General features: G+C 40.5%; 1 protein-coding gene across 2 annotated transcripts in view; it reads left to right on the top strand.

Moving 5' to 3' along the window:
* The first annotated feature begins 6,872 nt into the window (after positions 1 to 6,872).
* Positions 6,873 to 18,538, top strand: part of USP38 (ubiquitin specific peptidase 38) — a 28,238-nt gene continuing 16,572 nt past the window's right edge. The window contains exons 1-5 of one of the 2 annotated variants that reach the window (XM_075500994.1): positions 6,873 to 7,908; positions 9,005 to 9,140; positions 14,464 to 14,593; positions 14,842 to 14,943; positions 17,788 to 17,946. In XM_075500994.1, coding sequence (XP_075357109.1) covers positions 7,224 to 7,908; positions 9,005 to 9,140; positions 14,464 to 14,593; positions 14,842 to 14,943; positions 17,788 to 17,946 — 1,212 coding nt within the window. In that variant the 5' untranslated portion in view covers positions 6,873 to 7,223. The remainder of the gene's footprint in view (positions 7,909 to 9,004; positions 9,141 to 14,463; positions 14,594 to 14,841; positions 14,944 to 17,787; positions 17,947 to 18,538) is intronic. The other variant, XM_075500993.1, reaches the window with a different exon arrangement.

Raw genomic sequence — 18,538 nt, 5'->3', positions numbered from 1 at the left:
TTTTAAACAGAGACCAAAAAAAAGATGCTAAGAGAAGTTTGTGACTGATTTACAACTGACAAACCCATCTTGGATTTTTGATGACTTAAGTGGAGAAACAAAAATCACAGTTATGACCTGGGACAAAATTCTCAAACCCTGGGAAAACCAATGCTTAATCTTTGGCAAAATAATTAGAACAAAGGAAGTCATACAGTCCATGAAATGTATGAAGCCTGACCTGTGGTTGTGACAGCACTATGGAAGTAAGGGAAAATTTAGACTCTATGTATGCTATAATAATACCCAAACAACAATCCCCCAAAAAAACCTAAGAGAAGAAAAGCACCAAGACCGCAGAGTTTAAAAATGGTGCATAGATCTTACATGCTGTAGCAAACGCAAGGCAAAACAAGACACAAACCAGGATGCAAGACACAGTGGATTACTTCACTGAGGAGGAGTATGAGGATGTCAGTAGAGCAGAAAAGTCCCAGGCAATGATGACTGGTTCAGCATTACAGTAGTCCCACTGAAAACAATGAGGCTTCTTTTGTGCCCCATTATTGGGCATATACTGAAACGTTTTGTTAGCTCAGGGCCAAGGATTTCATACAAGCCAAAATGCTGGGTTAGTGAAAAAAGTGTTATAAATGTAAGGTAACAACTAGAAAAGGTACAAAGAGATGCTTGATTCCTCACAAGATGTATATTTAACATGTCTTTTAATATTGGCAAATCCCCACGCTCTAATAAGGTGAAGCACCTCTTTGAAGGTACACACCAATCAAGCCATGATCGTATCTCTCAGGGATAAACTTTTTGTTCTGTGAAACTTAACTTCCAACTTTTTTTTTCTGGATACCCCACGGATTTTTGGATCTGTTTTTAATGATAATGGCATTTGGTTCTCAGTTATTCCTTCAAATGTCATCCATAAAATATATATCCAGAAGATCTGATAGCATGAACATCTTTGATATTTGGTCTTGGACAAATTACATTCTTTTATGGTATTCCTTCCAATACACATAGATAATATATGAAGAAGGAGACAGCAGAAACCCGTAAGTTTGAAAGGTGATTTGCACTCTTCATACGAAGAAACGGCAATAAAAATGGGAGATTTATGACACAATTTACTCCTTCATTAAGCAGCAGACATTGTAAGTGTCAGCCAATGGCTGTAAGGATTTCAGTATTGGTTCTGCCTAGTGTCTCATTAAAAACTGATAAAAGAAACAGCAGTCTAGCTTAAGCTAAACCTGCTCCTTTTCCAAATGAAGTATGCTGTCATATTTTTACGAATTAGAATATATATCTATTTGGATGCATGTGCAACTGCCGAACATTTCACTAAAATTTTAGAAATATCACATAGTGCAACACCTGTTAAGTCAGTTGTGCATAATATGCAGTGAAGTACAATGCTTAATATTTTCTTCACCTACTGAATCTTTTCTTTCTAGAGAAAGGTGTGATATTTGACACATCTTTTGGGGCAGATTCAATGAAGTATGCATTGTTCTCTGCCATAGCCTCACAGCTGACTTCCACAGTCCATATTCTGTCTAATTTCTGAGTCACAGATGACCTTGCAGGCAATCTACTCTTATTACTTTCTGTCAGAGAGCTGGGCTGATGCATAACCCTATTTCTATAAACAGGCTATTTCCTCAGCAGGTATCTGAATTTTATCAAATGTACCATTTATCAAAGGAAGCTCTTCATATAGGCATGGCTTTTCTTGTTTTAAGAGCAGTCTGTACTTGAAAGAGATGATCACCATTACAAATTTTTTTCCTGAAAATAGTATGTATCATTGCATATAAATTCCTACATAATGCCACATTTTCATATGAACACACTCAAGTTGCATTTGTATTGCAAATATATGCATGCAAAATAGGCATTTGCACAAGCAAAATAGATAAAGGATTGCACAAATTCAAGGGGGGTTGGCATAATTTAGTTTGATTCTCCATATTTAAACAACTAGCCTTACACATCCTAAACATAATGCAGTTTATGTTGACTTTACAATCTGGGACGTCTACTGTGAACATTTTGTGCAGGGCAAAAGAAGGAAGAGTTCTGGAGCCCCCAAAAGTTCACTTTTTAGACTGTCAGGGCTTTGAAAAGTTATGCACATCTTACTAGTAAAATGTAAGCTGTTGGCATTTACATTGCCTCTGGGCAGTTGCTGTGAATGTCTAGGTACCTTAAACCTTCCTGACCTCTGTGGGACTTCATTGACATAATTCTAGATTTCACAAAGATATAAGCAAAGAACAATCAAGGAGAATCTAATGCACAGCTAAGTTTCCAACTGCCCAAATATCAATCTAGCCACTATTGTTTCACTATGGCTAGTACATTCACTTTCTTTAGGGTGTGCAATGAGATAGACATCAGTGTATTTGTTAACAAGCGATTTTGTTTATTCATGTAACGGAGATTTGAGAGAAAGATGTTGTACAAAGATTTGCCAGTTATCCTTTTCAGTAAAAGGACAAAATACAAAATACACTTATCACAGTGGACCAGCTGAACCCCTTATTGAGACCAAGTACTTACTAAAGAAGGCAGATGTATCTAGCAAAGAAGCCCGAGTCTAAACACAGTATTTCAGCCAAAGTAAATCTGAGCCATGCTGACCCACAGAGATGCTTCTTATTCCTGGAAATTTCCAGTGGCAGATACAGTCTATCAGTTTATCTCATGTGGATATGTCTGCCTTTTAAGACACCAACTTTCTGGCCCTGCAGTCCACACTGTATGTCTTTTAATCCCAACAGAGGCCTGAGTCTCCTTAAACTTTTTAGTGTCTCAACCTAATACCCAGACAGATAACTGCCACATGAATGCTGAGGAGCTACCTAGATCTCCCACCGTTGCTGGCCTGCATCCTTTAACCACAGCTGCTAATAGTCAGTTACTTGGCTGAAGCTACGGATGCCCCTCGCTTTCAAGGCGATTACTATACAGGTCTTCTGAATGCCAAATGCAATCTCTGCAACATCTTTCTGTTACAAAAGAGGAAAACTAATACAGAATTAGTAATAAAGTCACATTCGGTCAGATGTTGCTCCTTGACACAGCAAATATATACATTATATATACAAAACTGAATCATGACAGATTGTATCTGCAGGACACAAAACAGCTCTTTCAAATCAAAGCTTCTCTCCTCAAAAATAAATAATTGCACTGTGATAACAGGTTTCAGTAAGACACTGGGGCCACATGCTGTGCTGTCTTGATTTTTGGATAAATAAACCTGTGCCCTGTTGTTTATTGGATGAATAAACCTTTGGGACATGTGACAGTGTACAACTAGAACATGATGACTCAACATTCAGGCATTTTTAATCAACACTTTGAAAATTAAAATACTTAATTAATACTTGGTAAACATTATCTAATTGAACCTTACAGTGCTCTCAAATACCCAGCTACTACTATTTATACTTGACAGATACTGACCCTGCAGTTAAATAAGATGCTTGCAGCCGCCGATGGAGTTGATATCAGAGCCATGATTAGCACTCAGAAGCTCCTGATTCATGGTGCAGTTTCATGTTACGGTGAAACTGATCTAACAGCAAGCTGTGACCGAAAAGGGAAGCCTGCTTGCCATCTCCCCTGGGCTCCTGTTGCCCGTCTTGCACTAGATTTAGCAGTCATGCAACCACACAGCCAAGCCACATGACACTCAATGTCAGATGCCCTGAACCTACTGCAGAAATATGGGGATCCTACCTCTCCGGGAGACTGAATTCACTGTACATGCAATGTGGATATCCGTGCATCAGCAGGAACTCCAGCATGTTAGACTTGTTCATGTGGGTGGCATAAGGAATGGGTAGATGTTGCATCTAGAGCCTCACCAGCCCTTAGGACGGCCCTGCAGGATGGCCCCCTTACCTACAAAGTGTTCTGCTAGAAAGCAGTCATCTCATACATAAGGTATAACATGTTTGTAGGCTGACAGGATATCTTTAATCCAGGTTCTTAGTAAAAAGTTTCCTTTCTGCCTTACTGTCTTTAAGATTTTTGAGTCATTAAGGAGATGCCAGCATAGTTAACCTTCTGCTGCTATTTGTCCTGTTTCACAGTAATTATTGTTCAGATTTGCCAATAATCTTTGTTTTTGATGAAACGTGACTGGGGTTTTTTCTTACTTTTTCAGAGAAAATTTTTTAAGATATATTTTATTCACTGAAGAATTAACTTATTTTTAATTTTGTCACAACTTAGTAATATATTTATATATAGGAATTAGATTTCACTGAAAACAGAGGAACAGACTGTGTTTCAAAATTTAGCTCATAAGTATATTGATAATTGCATATCTAATAGTAAGGTTGTAATTAGGATCATCCCCACAGCTCAGGTTATTCTTAGCTCTGAGGTCATAAGCATACTCAGTGACTCAACCAACCATCGTAACTCTTAACCACTTGGTTTTCATTGCTAGTTCTATTACTTGAAATAAGTTCATTAAATAAGGAGTATGCATACTTGGTCATCTGGATGCAAATAAGAATACTATTTCCAAGCTCCTATGCTAGAGGTACCTTACCCTCCCTCCAACTATACACGTCCAACTATCCATTTTAGTTTTTTTCGGGGCTGTAGATTTTCAGACCTTTCTGTGGCTTTTTTGGAGAAATTGCCTCATCTGGGCAGCAATTGCTGTGACTGGGCTGCTAGGCAGAATGCTCCCGGACTGTTGGGAAGACTGTTCCTTCATCCCAGGCAGCGAGCACTGCCTTCCCTCCCATCCACAATGCTATGTAAACAAAGAACAAAGCACTGAAAACCTGCTCAGACCTTTGATCTCCTAGCTCACAGGAGCCCCTGGTCCTGCTAATCTGCAGCTGCTCATGCTTTCTGCATTCCCCATATCTTCATATGCCTGCAAGCCATCTGTATGTCTCCGGCTTTTCAGATGACCTTTCCAGCCCTTCCACATTTGCTTCTCTGCTATTCATGGCAACTGCTCCTCTTATGATCCCTCTGTTTTTCCTGCTCCATCGTATGCCCCATTGAGCCTGCCATACCACCTGCCTTTTTCCATTTCTCCTCCTTTATTCTCTTTCTCATACACCCTGACATATCTGAGCACCTTTGCACCTTCTGACACCTCCAAACTATCTTTCTCCGTCCATTCTCCACATGATCCTCTCTCCAGATAAGGTCCTGCCTTACCCCTTTCCATACATGTGTCTCTGGCATCTTGATTTCAGTCCTTCCCCTTACTTTCAGTGTTCTGGTTGGGCTCCTGAGTGGACTCCTCTCCCCTTCTGGCTTCAGAAGATACCATGAACAGTGCTAGAAAAAAAAAAATAGAAAAAGAGAGTTTGTACTGGTGAACTTAGGAAAACTAAAACATTCCTGGTACAGATCACGAAAGGCAAAGCATTAAGCTCCACAGGTATACAAGCTACGTAATCCAGCACCTTCTTCAAGGTTAATTTTTTTATGGATACTAACTACAAAGTCCTTTTGGAAAAAAAAAAAGTTAATTTAGATATAATTCCAATACAGTACACTTTACAAAGATAATTTAGATAATTAAGATATTGGTGGCAACAGTCTCTGACGTTTGTAAAGTTCTCAGAAAAAAGCCCTTGATCAACACAATTTATACTGGAATGTAATGACTCAGCAATTGCAATTTTTTTTTTTTGTGCACAGTGATTTCTAGAACTAGATTTTACATCTGCAAGGAGCAAACAGAAAACTGGAGCAAGGAGGAGCAAAGTTAAAGTTATCTGAGCAGTTTAACTGAACTTTTGAAATATTTTATAAACAGTGGACTGAGTTTTCAAGTTAACTCTGAACTTCTTGGTTTCACGTTTTGCTTTTTGACAGCTGTAAAATCTTACAGCTGTCCCAGTAGGGTTTGTGGGTCTTTTTTTGTTGCCCTTAACAGTATCTGTCGGCAACCTAAACTCCAGCGCAGATTCTGCACCTATTACACATCAAATATTACCAGGGATGAATCGGGCTCATTTTCCGTACTTCCCTGATGCTGAATTACAGGTGTTAGTCAACCACATAGCACGAAGGTGTTTGTATTGAGAAACAGAGCACCAAGGAGAGGGCTTTGCCAGCACACCAAGCTTATGTGACCAGTGAGCTGGCCTAAAGGATTTTCTTTGACTAAGGAAGTGGAGTTTGGTTTCCGGTTTGCTTACAGCCGATGATGGTTTTAATTGAGTTTTGTGACCTTTCTTGTTACCTAGCTCGCAAGAGATAATATTCAGTCCTTGGAAATTGCAGAATTCTTTTCTTCTCATGCTGGAAACGTATTCCGGTGTGAAAATGCAAGGTACACTAACAAAATTTGAGCGTTGGAAACTGGAGCTGAACTGGGTCAAAACGAGGGATAAGCAGGCTTAAATAAGGACGGGAACACTCGCACAGCGTCCACGCGTACGTCGACAGTAACTGCTACTCCGTTAAACCGTTGTTAAGCAGCAAAGGCTTCCCTAAGGAAGCGCTGCTGGTTACAAGTACGCTTACAGCCAAGAACGAGTGATAAACAAAGCAGTAAACACCAGCCCCAGGAGAAGACGGGCTGCGCACGCAGACGGAAGGCGGGACGCCTGGGCGCCGCCTCGCCACACCGGGGTATCCCCGGGACGGCAGAGCGAGCGGCCAGGGGGCCTCACGTGCGCGGCGGAGCAAATAAAAGCTGAACGGCACACGCCGGCTTTAAACTGTGCGGCTCCTCGGAGCCCTTCATGCCGACCGGCCCGCTGCCACCCGCAGCCCCTCCGCCAGACCGCCGGGACGCGCCGGCCCCGGCCGCCGCTGAGGGGAAAACCGGCGCCGGCCGCCATACCCGCCGCCCCGCCCCCTGTCCCGCCCTCGCTCCCCATTGGCCGGCGCCGCAGCGAGGAGGCAGGCTTGCCGCGGCCGGCTGGCGCACGCGCGGTGGCCGCCCGGCGCGGCGCCCCGGCTTCCTGTTTGCGCCGCTCCGCTTCCGGGTCGGCGGGGGAGCGTTCGGCGGTCGCCGCTGGGGCCGCGGCGCTGCCTTAGCCGGGGGCCGGGGAGCGGGGCCGCCGCCCGGGCGAGGGGCGGGGCGCGGGAGCGGCGGCCGCCGCCGCCGGGGCGGCATAGCGCGGCGGGGCGAGGGTAGGGCCGCGGGGAGGCGGCGGCGGCGGCCTCCGCCGAGGCCTGGGCCGGCCCGCCGCCGCCGCCGCTCGGCCGATGCGCCCGGAGCGCCCGCCATGGACAAGATCCTGGAGGGGCTGGTGAGCTCGTCGCACCCGCTGCCGCTGAAGCGGGTGATCGTGCGGCGGGTGGTGGAGTCGGCGGAGACGCCGCTGAGCCAGGCGCAGTGCCGCGCCATGTTCGCCCTCAGCACCCGGCTGGTGCTGCAGGGCCCCGACCCCTTCCAGCGGCAGGTGGGGCGGCAGGTGCTGGAGGCCTACGGCCGCTACCACCGCGCCGAGTTCGAGGCCTTCTTCAACCGCGGGCTCGTCCTCGGCCTCCTGCAGCGCGGCTACGGCGAGCTGAGCAACCGCGACCCCGCCATCCTCGACTACATCCAGGCGGGGCTGCGCCTCATCATGAGCTGCCCCTCGGTGCTGGAGCTCTTCGAGCTGCTGCAGGTGGAGGCCCTGCGGCTGGTGTGCGAGCGGCCGGCGCCGCCGCTCTGCGCCCGCCTCTGCCAGCTGCTGGGCGACTTCCCGCAGTGCCTGCCCCGCGGCAGGAAGCTCTCGCTCGCCTTCTGCCAGCAGCTGGTGCGCAGCATCGCCCACTTCCAGAGCCAGGGCAGCCGGGAGGCCGAGCTGCGCCTCTACGTCTCGCAGGTGACGCAGGTCAGCGGGCTGCTGCGGAGCGTCTGGAAGGCCGAGCCCGACACGCTGCTGCCCTCCCTGCAGGAGCTCTTCGCCGTCATCTCCGCCGCCGGTGAGCGCCGCCCGCCGGGGAGCGCGGCCGAGGGTCGGGGGGGAGGCGGGCGGGCGGGCTGGGGGGTAACCTGGGCGCTTGAGGAGAGCGGCGGGCTTGCCAACAGAAGGGAAGAGCCCTACCGCTAGCGGCGGTCGCTTTGCAGGCGTTGCCGTGGAACCGTTTCTTGCTCGCCCAGAGACTAAAATGCAACTTTCTGGCCGTCGAGAAAGCAAAGCCTCTTTTTCTTTTTCCTCACAAAGAAAAGCTAGGGGGGAAACGGTCACTTATTTAGCTGCGGAGCAGCATGGTTTTCGGAAAAACTCCTGTTGCCATGCTTTAAATGATATACCGGAACAGACGTTTGGGTGTCCCGTTAGGATTTTTCCTAACGGGAAATTTTTCCTAAAACTCTCAGTATCAAAAGGTACTCTTCCTCCTTGCTCCCTCTAGAGGGATACCTTAGGTCTTGGAACTGTTTTTCCAAAAACTGGAGCTGTTTTTGTAGTCTACAAAACTGGGGTGTATATAAAACTTCGGTATCGCAGGAAGGATTCACTGCCGGAGTAATGTAGATGCGATTGTAAATAGGTCCTTTCTGACCTCAGAAATCTATGAAGTACTGTATTAGCTCATGTTGGAAAGTACCTTTGCTGTTGAGGCACCTGGGAAACTTAACATGATAATGTTATGTTTTCCCATAGCTGGTGTAGTTAACAGACAGTTGTTGAGACAGGACAGGGGAAATATCAGCTGTCTTGGATCCCTAGGCTTAACATCAAGTATGATAAACAATTGTGTGGTACTTCTTTTTAGAAAAAAACCCCCATGTCTCAGTTCCGTTGAGGGTGGAGGAGGAAGTTGGCAGATTGACACTTTCTTGCGTGGATATTGGATGAACAAAAGGAGTTTGTAATTCAGTGCTATTCATTGTCCTTAATCCATTGAAACTTTTAAATTTAGTTTTGGTTTGTGATGATAGAATGTTAGATGTAGGATAGACTCATTGTCTTAAAACTTTACAACTATAGTGAAGTTGTAGGATGGAAGATAAAGCATATTTTTTCTGTGGTGTTTTCTTTTTAGTTTCTTACTTTGTCATGTTCAACTATTACAGATACTTCATTTGAACCTTCTGTTGCACTGGCAAGTCTTGTGCAGCACATACCATTACAGATGATTACAGTACTCATCAGGAGCCTTACTACAGATCCAAATGTGAAAGATGCAAGTATGACTCAAGCTCTGTGCAGGTACCGTATGTACAATGAAATATTGTAGAGGGGGGAAAGGTCTCTTTTTCTTATTCTTGGCTTTTTTTAAGTTATTTGTCACTTAGGTTCCATTAAAAAACCCAACCGAACAAAAACCATCAAACCCCCCCTGTCTTTTAAAATGGTATTCTAAGTTATGCTGTTTAGCATGTTAAGGTAGTATATATTTATGATGCTGTGGATGTTTGGATGTTACTGGCATGGTTTCAGTTGAAGTTTGCTGCCTTCATTGCTAATGTGGCTTCTTTCTCATGCTTTGCTAGGGTGGATGAAGAGGGTTAAATAGAAACTAAGAGGAGGCCAGCTGTGTTCCTTTTAGATGACATCTTAGGTTTACATCTCCCACCTTATGGGAGATGGCATAAATAAGAAACTTCACAGGCTGAGAAATAAAGCCTTGTTTTCAGAAGATCAACGTTTCTAATCTTTCTTTTCCAAGGAGCAGAGTGGCTCTCTCACATGATTGTCTTACCTGTCCTCTCCTCCTCTGAGGAGAGGAGATGGTTAGAAATGAGTTTTACTGCTTAGTTTTGAGAGGTTTTTTCTGCTTGGATAGCTTCATGACTTTTTAGTAGGATTCACAGGGGACAGTCTCTATTTCCATCTTCACTCAAGCCTCCAGAGGTGTTTTGGATGTTCTTTGAATAAAAGGAGAATATGAATGATGTAAAAACAATTGCATATCATGCTTCTTGTCACTAATCTAAACATGAGTAAACATTGAGATTAGTAGCGCTGTTAACAGACTGTGATTCAGATTGCAATCTTGGTTAGTATCTTCAGATATGCGAATAATAGTGATGCAGAAAGATGGCAGTGGGAGAAAGATGAAGACCTTCTTGAAGTTCTTTGAATTTTTTTTTTTAAAGCCTATGGAAGAAGCTGTTACTGAGCACTGAAGGGTAGAAAAATGAGTAAAGTGGTTAAACAGGAGGCTGTTACAAATTTATATTGTTTAAAAAAACTTAAAGTCTTTCAACTAAAATAATTTAATGTCTGCTATATTATTTAACTACATCCATTTGAGTGTAGTGTAATACTTACACATTCATGTAGGGTAGCACTTGCATATCTTGGTGAAATACTGGGTTTTTTTTTTTTCCACACTGAAAACATTCCTCATATTTATATTAAATTGAGAAGCTGTATTTAATTTGAAAACTTAATTAATGAGAAGAAGTAGCATTAATATTGTAATTTGGGGTAAGACATATTGTTTAAGGACTTTAAAAGAATCTGCTTGACTGAACAGATTTTAACAAAGCTGTGTGCCCAGTCTAAAATTCAAAGCTAGGAATTTGAGAATTATTTATGCATGCTAATTCGATTGAAAAATGTACTGGTGATTAATTTTCATGTTAGTGTAATTTTAGCATTTATGTTGTATTACCTGCTTCAACACAATGTGATCGTATAATCGTAGCTTTAGAATGGCTTCTCTGTATGCCTCTGCTTAGGGAAGTAATGCAGTGCTGAGCTTTGGGTATAATAGAAGCTGTTGTTGTCAAATAAGTGCTCTTTCTTAATGCTAGCTGTGTGGTTGGTGTTTTGCTCTTCTTGAAAGGGCAGTGCAATCTTACTTGCCTTGTTCATTCTTTGAAGTAATACTTGATTTCAGGAGCCTCTAGTTCTGTTCCATGGAACTAACTTTCCAGGTACCCCTTGTTACTTTTGTTGTAGATACTCTGATGTCAACAATGTATCTAGTTTCTTTTTCTATCTCTGGCAACCCTCTGCAGTAATTACTCTCATCTGGCTTAGAGGAGTAATTGTAAAGAGGATAATGCAGCTGGAATGTCTGGAGCACCAAATGACAATGTTGTCATCAGGCTTGCATCATTCCCAGGAGATGCAGAACTCCAGGCACAACAAGGTCTCCTGATGAGAGTCAGCAGAGCTTTGGTGTTTGCAAATTAGAGACCTTGTTGCTCACTTCCTAAGGATAACTTTCATGACACTGCAGAGTCTGTCTAAAGTTGAACACAGATTAGTAAATAAGCTGTAATTAGACTAATAAATTGAATCTGTTCAGTGGGGGATTATATTAGGCACAGGTTCATATAAGAAAGGGAGCTTGCTTTTTGGCATCATTGAGCTGTTCTTAATTGGCTCAGCTGTCTCATGAAACCTGAAGCATCAGTGAGGAAAAGCAGAAAATTGTTGAATCTCTTCTGGGATATAGGACTACTTTAAGGGTCTGCTTCAGAGGTCTCAGAGGAAGTCGACTGCCTGTACTCAGTATCCTGACAAGTGTAATGCTGGTTTGCACTTTAACCTGAGTATCTTTGTTAAGAGAAACTGAAAATTTTGCTAAGAAAAACTCCAGACATGGAGTTGGCCCTTTGCCCTGTTGGTAAAAATGTTAAATACTATAAAAGATGTTAAATTTTTTTGGGGGGGTGCCTGGTAGTCTGAGGATCTTCTGTTGTTGTTGTTTTGGTTTTTTTCTAATCTGAGGGATTTGCACCTGAGCTGCTAGATTCTGTCTGATGTGGCTAAGAAGGTATTTTTGTGAAAGAAGTTACTGTCTGAGGTTGCACAGATAAATTTTTTCTATCTGGAGATATCAGAAATACTGTCCTTGTTAGGCACATATATGGATAGCAGACCTGCTCATTTTAGGGTGATATGAGGTCCTCTTGAGGCCTTTAAGGTTCTCTTAATCTGGTCAGACACAAAAAACATCCTCTGTGTTTTTATTTATGAATATAATGTCCCATATTAATATCTACCTTTGTATTAAAAATGCAGTCATTGATTGTAACAGAGCAGGAGCCAAGTAAATGCAATGCAGAGAGGATTTAGTAACCAAAATGTCTAATCTTTACCTACCAGATCTCAGATTTGATGCTTTTTAGGACAGTCTCAAGCATGCCTGCAAGTTACTGTTTCCTCTTCTGGCTTTTGTTTCTGCTTTCAAGACCATTGACTCAGCTTTTAAGAGCAGAAACAGATTTTAAGGATGGGAATTCTATCTGTATCAGTTGTAAAGAGAAGCCTGATTCTCTGTATAAGGTTAATCATACTGAAATGATAGCTGTTGTCCTATTGGTAACAATGTTGAAAAGTTTAGTAGTTAATTATACTGACTAGAGATGACACAGGATAATGGCCCATCACATAACCAGAGCAATGAGATGCAACACGGGGAGCCCCAGCTCCCACCCAAAACCACTGTTTTTCATTTGGAATTTGTGAGTCAGTGTGGTTGAAAGCGCACATAGTGTAACGGTGGTAATCAGATATCTTACAACAGTGGTTCTAATGTAGGGCTCTACAGAATACTTTTTACTTGTCTAAAAAGTTAATTAAGAAAACCAAATGTATTGTCATTAGGCTTAAATTAACTGTGCAGATGTTCGTGCCACTGCTGAAAAATATCAAGCCTACAAATTGGGGGAAGTTGAAGACAATAGGACTATGAGATTTGGGGCCTATTTTTAGGTTAAGGTTAATTCTTTGCAGGCAAAAGCAGTTTGCCTACTTTTTTGATTCCCTATTTTAGAAAGTGTGTGGAAAGGGTGCTTAGAATAAACACGTTTGAATTTAACATCTTGGGGAGATAAGAGCTTTGTGTAAATTCAGAGCAATGATTATGATGTTGCCTTGTTTTTTTCCCAAGTTTTTTTTTTTTTTTTGTAGTAACATGGAAGAAACCCAGTAAGATCCATGCTTGATTGTTAAAAAGGCAGTCCTAATGATTCCTTATTTTAGAGAAAACCTTTGAATGTTATATGTGCAGATAGTACATAATTCTGAGATATATAAATTTTAGAATGTTTGTACTGTACATTTTTCTGATCCAAATTATAAACTTCATGTAAATTTTAGGTTGTTTATGGTAATACAGCATGCCCAGAATGTATGTCTGGTGTTGCTAAAGACTGTAGTTTTCTTTTTAGTTGGAATCTGAGGACTGAAACCCTGATTTCAGCCTGTTTGGAGCTCTCTTAATCTCCAGGAAGAACATAGGGATGATAGTTTTGCTTCAGATTGATAAACACTAGCTATGCCTGTTTGTAGTGATCATGACTGTTTATTACACTGGTTACTTGTAACCAGTTCAGTTCTGTGCTAGAGCTTAGCCTCTTAAAGTCTTTATGAGGAGCTTTTTCAGAAAAGAGGTAAAGAAATATACTTCTAACTTCCTGTTTTCATTGAATTATAGAATAGAATCATACTGTTACGTAGATTGAGTGGAGCCTTTGGAAGTCATCTGGTCCAATCCTGCTCAAAGCAGGGCCGGCTTCAAAGTCAGACATTGTTGCTCAGGGCCTTGTCCAATGGAGTTAAGAGCTTTCTTCAAGGATGGAGGTGCCTCGGGCCTTACTGTATAACTTGTTTCAATGTCTGACCACCTTCATGGTGAAAAATCTTTCCTTCCACTTAATTAGTGGTGCCTCATCTGGTTTGAAGAAGGGGATCTTGCGGACAATTAAAGAAAATCCAAAATATTGCCGAGGAAAATCTCAGAAGAACAAAGCCTAAATTTCATGTTTTAGCTGGTACTGCCTTACGATATCGTCTGTGTCTTAGAATCGCTTCAACTAATCTGCCTGTCTGACTTAAGTATCAGTGTAAATTGTCTTTTAATTTAAAAGGATAAATACCCCTATTTTCTGTTGCTGATATATCACTGTATTTTCTAGGCACAGATAAAGTTATTTCACTTTTCTTTTTTTTTTGCTGTAGTGAAATTCTTCCTTTTGGGGCACATGTAGACCCCAGGCTGCTGATAGCTATTGCACCTGCTGCAATGTATTTAAAATCACTAGATTTTACGTTTTTAACTGAGAGTATTTGAGTTGGCTTCCAGGAATGTAGTTCTAAGTTGAAGAGGCTTCCTTTTCAAATTTAAACGTAACAGTTGTTTTTGATCTGGTCTGGGGTAAAAGGTGTAGGAGGGGAGGTTCCCAGGTACAGGCACTTTTTCACCTTCAGTAGTAAGTTTTTGCCACAAAATAAAAATGTTAGCTTAATGTCTATAAAACCAGGGTTCATATTCTTAAATAGCAAATAACAATAATTACATAAGCATATCAAATTAAATATTATGTATTTTAGGGAGGGGTTGTATTTACTTTTAATGTATTAAATAGATCATTATTAATTACAGAGTTAAAGGACTTGAATATAATCAAAATTATTTTACTACTTGCCTAACATTCTTGTATTACTTCTTGTGAGTCTCTGTGTAAGTGTGTAACTATCTCGGTAATATACAGAATCTTCTTGTTGAAATTAAAATTAGTGGCATATTGTTTTTTTTGTTTTATTTTTTAATTTTTCATTAATCTTTCAGAATGATTGACTGGTTGTCCTGGCCTCTGGCTCAGCATGTGGAAACATGGGTGATTGCACTGCTGAAAGGACTGGCCGCAGTCCAGAAATTTACCATCCTCATTGATGTTACTCTGCTTAAGATTGAATTGGTATGTTGGAAAAAAACATTCAAAATTGAAGGAGACGGAAAGGAATTTGTAACAGCTATGCAATTGCGTGGTATCTTTTGTATTGCAACAGATATTATCTTATTCTGCAAAGATGATGTAAATGTTTCTATAGCTTTTAGTTGCATGTCATGATTCTGTTTCAAATGGTTGTAGATCTGGAGATCTGTTTACATTTTTACTGAAATTTCACTTTCTAGATTTACTGAAATAAATGTGGGTTTTTTTAGGTCTTTAATCGACTTTGGTTTCCTCTAGTGAGGCCTGGTGCCCTTGCTGTCCTTTCCCACATGTTACTTAGTTTTCAGCATTCTCCAGAAGCATTTCATTTGGTAAGTTACTAAGTAAATGGTTTTCAATTCTTTGAAATGTCATTCATGTGTGATTTCTAAAGTGGGTGTAAAGAGTAACAGAATTGATGCGCTTGGATTTCCTCTTTGTTTCAAGGTTCCAGAATCAGATTTCTGTGGTTCACAGACCACTAGGCTTTCTAACTTCCAGGTTCAACCACTTAATCTGTAACTGGAAACGAGCATTGTTTTTCCTGGTATGTACATATTTCTGGCAGTAGTATGTGGGCACCACATTCTATCTTTGACCGTATACTTCTGGAAACCCATTTTATGTGGTGTGAAGGTAGTCTACTGATAAAGTTGGGCTGCAAGTAGACTTTCAGGCACAACTGTTTGAGGAAAACAGGTAACTAATTATCTGCTATATATAATCTAGTCACCCTGGATAGGTGCATGAAACCCAGAAGTACTTCACTTTAAGAAAGCTATGCTATCTATGCTTCAATGTACATATGGGCAAACTGAAAGATACTATTTTTAATGGCCACTCCTCAAAATGCAGTTCACCAGTTAAAGTGGTAGATATTTGTGTATGATGACGACTGTTCGTATTAGTCCAGCAAGATGTATAGTGCCTTCCCTATTCTCATACTCAGTATTTAGCTTAAAGTTTAAGTGAAATATAGGTCTTTCAGACTTAACCATAGTAACAGCCTGGCACACTGTTTCTTTAAGCTATCCCTAAGGCTCTTAGGCCTGAAGGGATCACAGACCCTTTGATTAGTGTCAGAGTAATTGTCTTATGCCTGTTACACTGTTTTTTAATAATAGAAGTCTGAAGTTTCTCTCTTCTCCCTCTGCTCCCCTAATCTCGGCCTATGATAGAAATTTGAGTCACAAATGAAAGAGCCAAGTAGCCTCGAATATGCTCAAAACATAAATATTTCACGTATTTACTGTCTTGCTTTTCTTCTTTGTTCCCAAGAGAGAAAACATTCATGAGAAAAATGTAAAATATGAGAAGACTTGTTCTAGAAATAGGTGTTTGCTTTAACAAGGAAAATTTCTATCATAGGCTGCATGTAGTACTGCATAAACATCTGTCTTGAGGACTTCGTGACTATTTTCCCGCCATTTTAAACAACCTTCTTCACTATCATTTTTTGAGCTACTGCTGTCATTTAGTATCCTATAATATTTTCCTGCACTTCAACTGCTTGTTTACTTTTTTATAATAAATTGTCTGAATGTAAGATGGTTAAATGCATGTTTGATAAATATAAATAAATTTATTTTGCAATGCATCTGAGTTAACATTCCCATTCCCTATGCTTGAGCATTGTTAGCATAAATAGCTTGGTTTTTTTATAGAAGAAAAACAGTCTTGCACTTATGATGTAGAACTTACCATGATGTGTACTATGGAATTCTAAAATCTACTGATGTATAAAATTTTAAATCAACCTCAAGCCAGAAATGATACTTCTGTATGTATTCAAAGTGTAACTTTCAGTATTATGCAGCATGCTGTAAGAATTTGGCTCTCAATTTGAGAGAGATGGAGAACCTGTACTTTTTCAGTTCTCCCCATGTGCTTTGTCTGTGCAAAATTATCATCTCGTATCTACTTTATACAGATCTCATTCTTGGAGCTCAATAGTTACTTTCTCATTGCTATGTACCCACATTTATAAAGTGAAAGAGGGAAATTTTTCATTGCAGCTTTCACTATTGACTCTGTAGTACACTGAACACTTAATCTTGGTGGTTTTGTTTTTAAATGGTGGATATCTTGCTTACTAAAAGAGTAGGGTTTGTTTCTCTGAGATGTAGAAATATTCCTTATACTTGGAGAACAACTGATATTTGAAAAAGTGGCAAATTAGTATTTTGCATCTGGCCCCTTTTACTTTGGTGTTTTGAAGTATATTAATTCTTGTAATTGGTATACTTTCCTAAAATTATGATACTGTTATAATTTCAGTTCTGTATTTCATGTCTTTACTACCAAACAATTTGTAAGCTAATTCGTGATGAGAAATTATTCCATCTGCTTTCACAGTTTATCCATTTTGATCACTTGGAAACTGACAGAGGTGTCTAAAAGATTTTGCTTCACAGTGAGAAGTCCCTACTCTTTGGGACTGCGCTGAAATAACTTTCTACTTGATGTTTTAAGACTAATATTAAAGTCTCATGCGTTTAAAAATGCAGACAGAGCTGCATAGAAGAAGAGGAAGGAGGTGGAATAAACATTTCTGATTTATACCCAATTTAAAATAGTAATGAATCTGAACTAATCCTCAAATAGATTACCATATCTGTGGTAAGCTTTTTTTAGCCCATAGTGAATTACTGTCTTGGTTTATTGAGCCTAGCTCCCTCACTAGGTGGAGCTGTGAGCCAGTTTGTCTTGTAAACTGCAATAGCATGAATGTGTTCATTGGCTTCAGATCCCAAGCATTAGATTCTGTTTAAGGAAAATTGAGAGGTTTGTTTTAAAAATTATATCCATTAAATTAGAACAGGATACTGCACTGTTAGCAGTGGCACAAAAGCAAAATGTTTGCTGTTAATATCCTTAATAAGATGAGTACTTTGGATGTTTAACCATTTAAAATCTTAATGTGCATTTTCTAAGTTCATAAAGTTCCAAAACTTGATATGTGAGCTAAAGAGAGCATTGAATAATTAATTGTGCTGTTTGAAAATTGTCATGAGTAAAGAATAATGCATGTTTTTCAAGTCAACCACTTCTTATTTAAGAACAAAAGGTCCCCTGTCATTTGGCATGTGTAAAACAATAAAGCTATTTGTAAAACAAAAAAAACAAAAAAAAAAAGGAAAACTCCAATTAATACCCTTGTTTGTTTTCCCATTCAGATTGTCCCACATGTGGTCAGTTTGGTTCACTCCTTCAAAAGAGATGGCTTACCCTCCAGTACAGCCTTTTTGATGCAGTTGACTGAGTTGATACACTGTATGATGTATCATTATTCAGGATTTCCAGAGCTCTATGAACCCATTCTGGAAGCTGTTAAGGTATGTTAGGAATATTAAGAGGGTGGAATGTTTTTGGTTTGTTTTCCCAAATATGAAAGCTGTAATCCCATAGATCTAAATTCTTTAGAACTTCCACTAGAAGAAAAGAGCTAAGCACGTAATCTAATGTAAATTCTAACTGTGTTTGGAATATGCTAGAAAAATTGTCCTGAGTGTCCGATTATAGCAGGCTTTAAGAAAATCCTGAAATGAGATAATTTATTAAAAGTACAATCTAATTTCTTAAGCATCATGTAACTATTAATATACTTTTGTGAGGTTTATTCTAAGCATTTCATTTCAACCCAAGCTAGAAACTGTAACTCTTCAAATATACGTTCAGAGCACTGATAGTATTGAAGAGAAGTAGTTTCTGACAAGTACTTGGCATGGTGCTAATCTCTGGCTAACTCCAAAACACCATTATTAAGCACTACATCTTGATACTGCAGTCAGTATTGCATACCTCTGTGGGTAAATGATGCTGGCCTATGCTGTTTCAAAGCAAAATTCGGCTTTTTTAGATAAATATTTAAGTACATAATGCACTTAAAAGAAAAAATAAACTCAGGGAAAAAAAGCAACCCCCAAA

Source organism: Mycteria americana, chromosome 4, assembly GCF_035582795.1.
Source record: "Mycteria americana isolate JAX WOST 10 ecotype Jacksonville Zoo and Gardens chromosome 4, USCA_MyAme_1.0, whole genome shotgun sequence".
NCBI classification, from domain to species: Eukaryota; Metazoa; Chordata; class Aves; order Ciconiiformes; family Ciconiidae; genus Mycteria; species Mycteria americana.
This window is presented reverse-complemented; position numbering and strand designations above follow the sequence as displayed.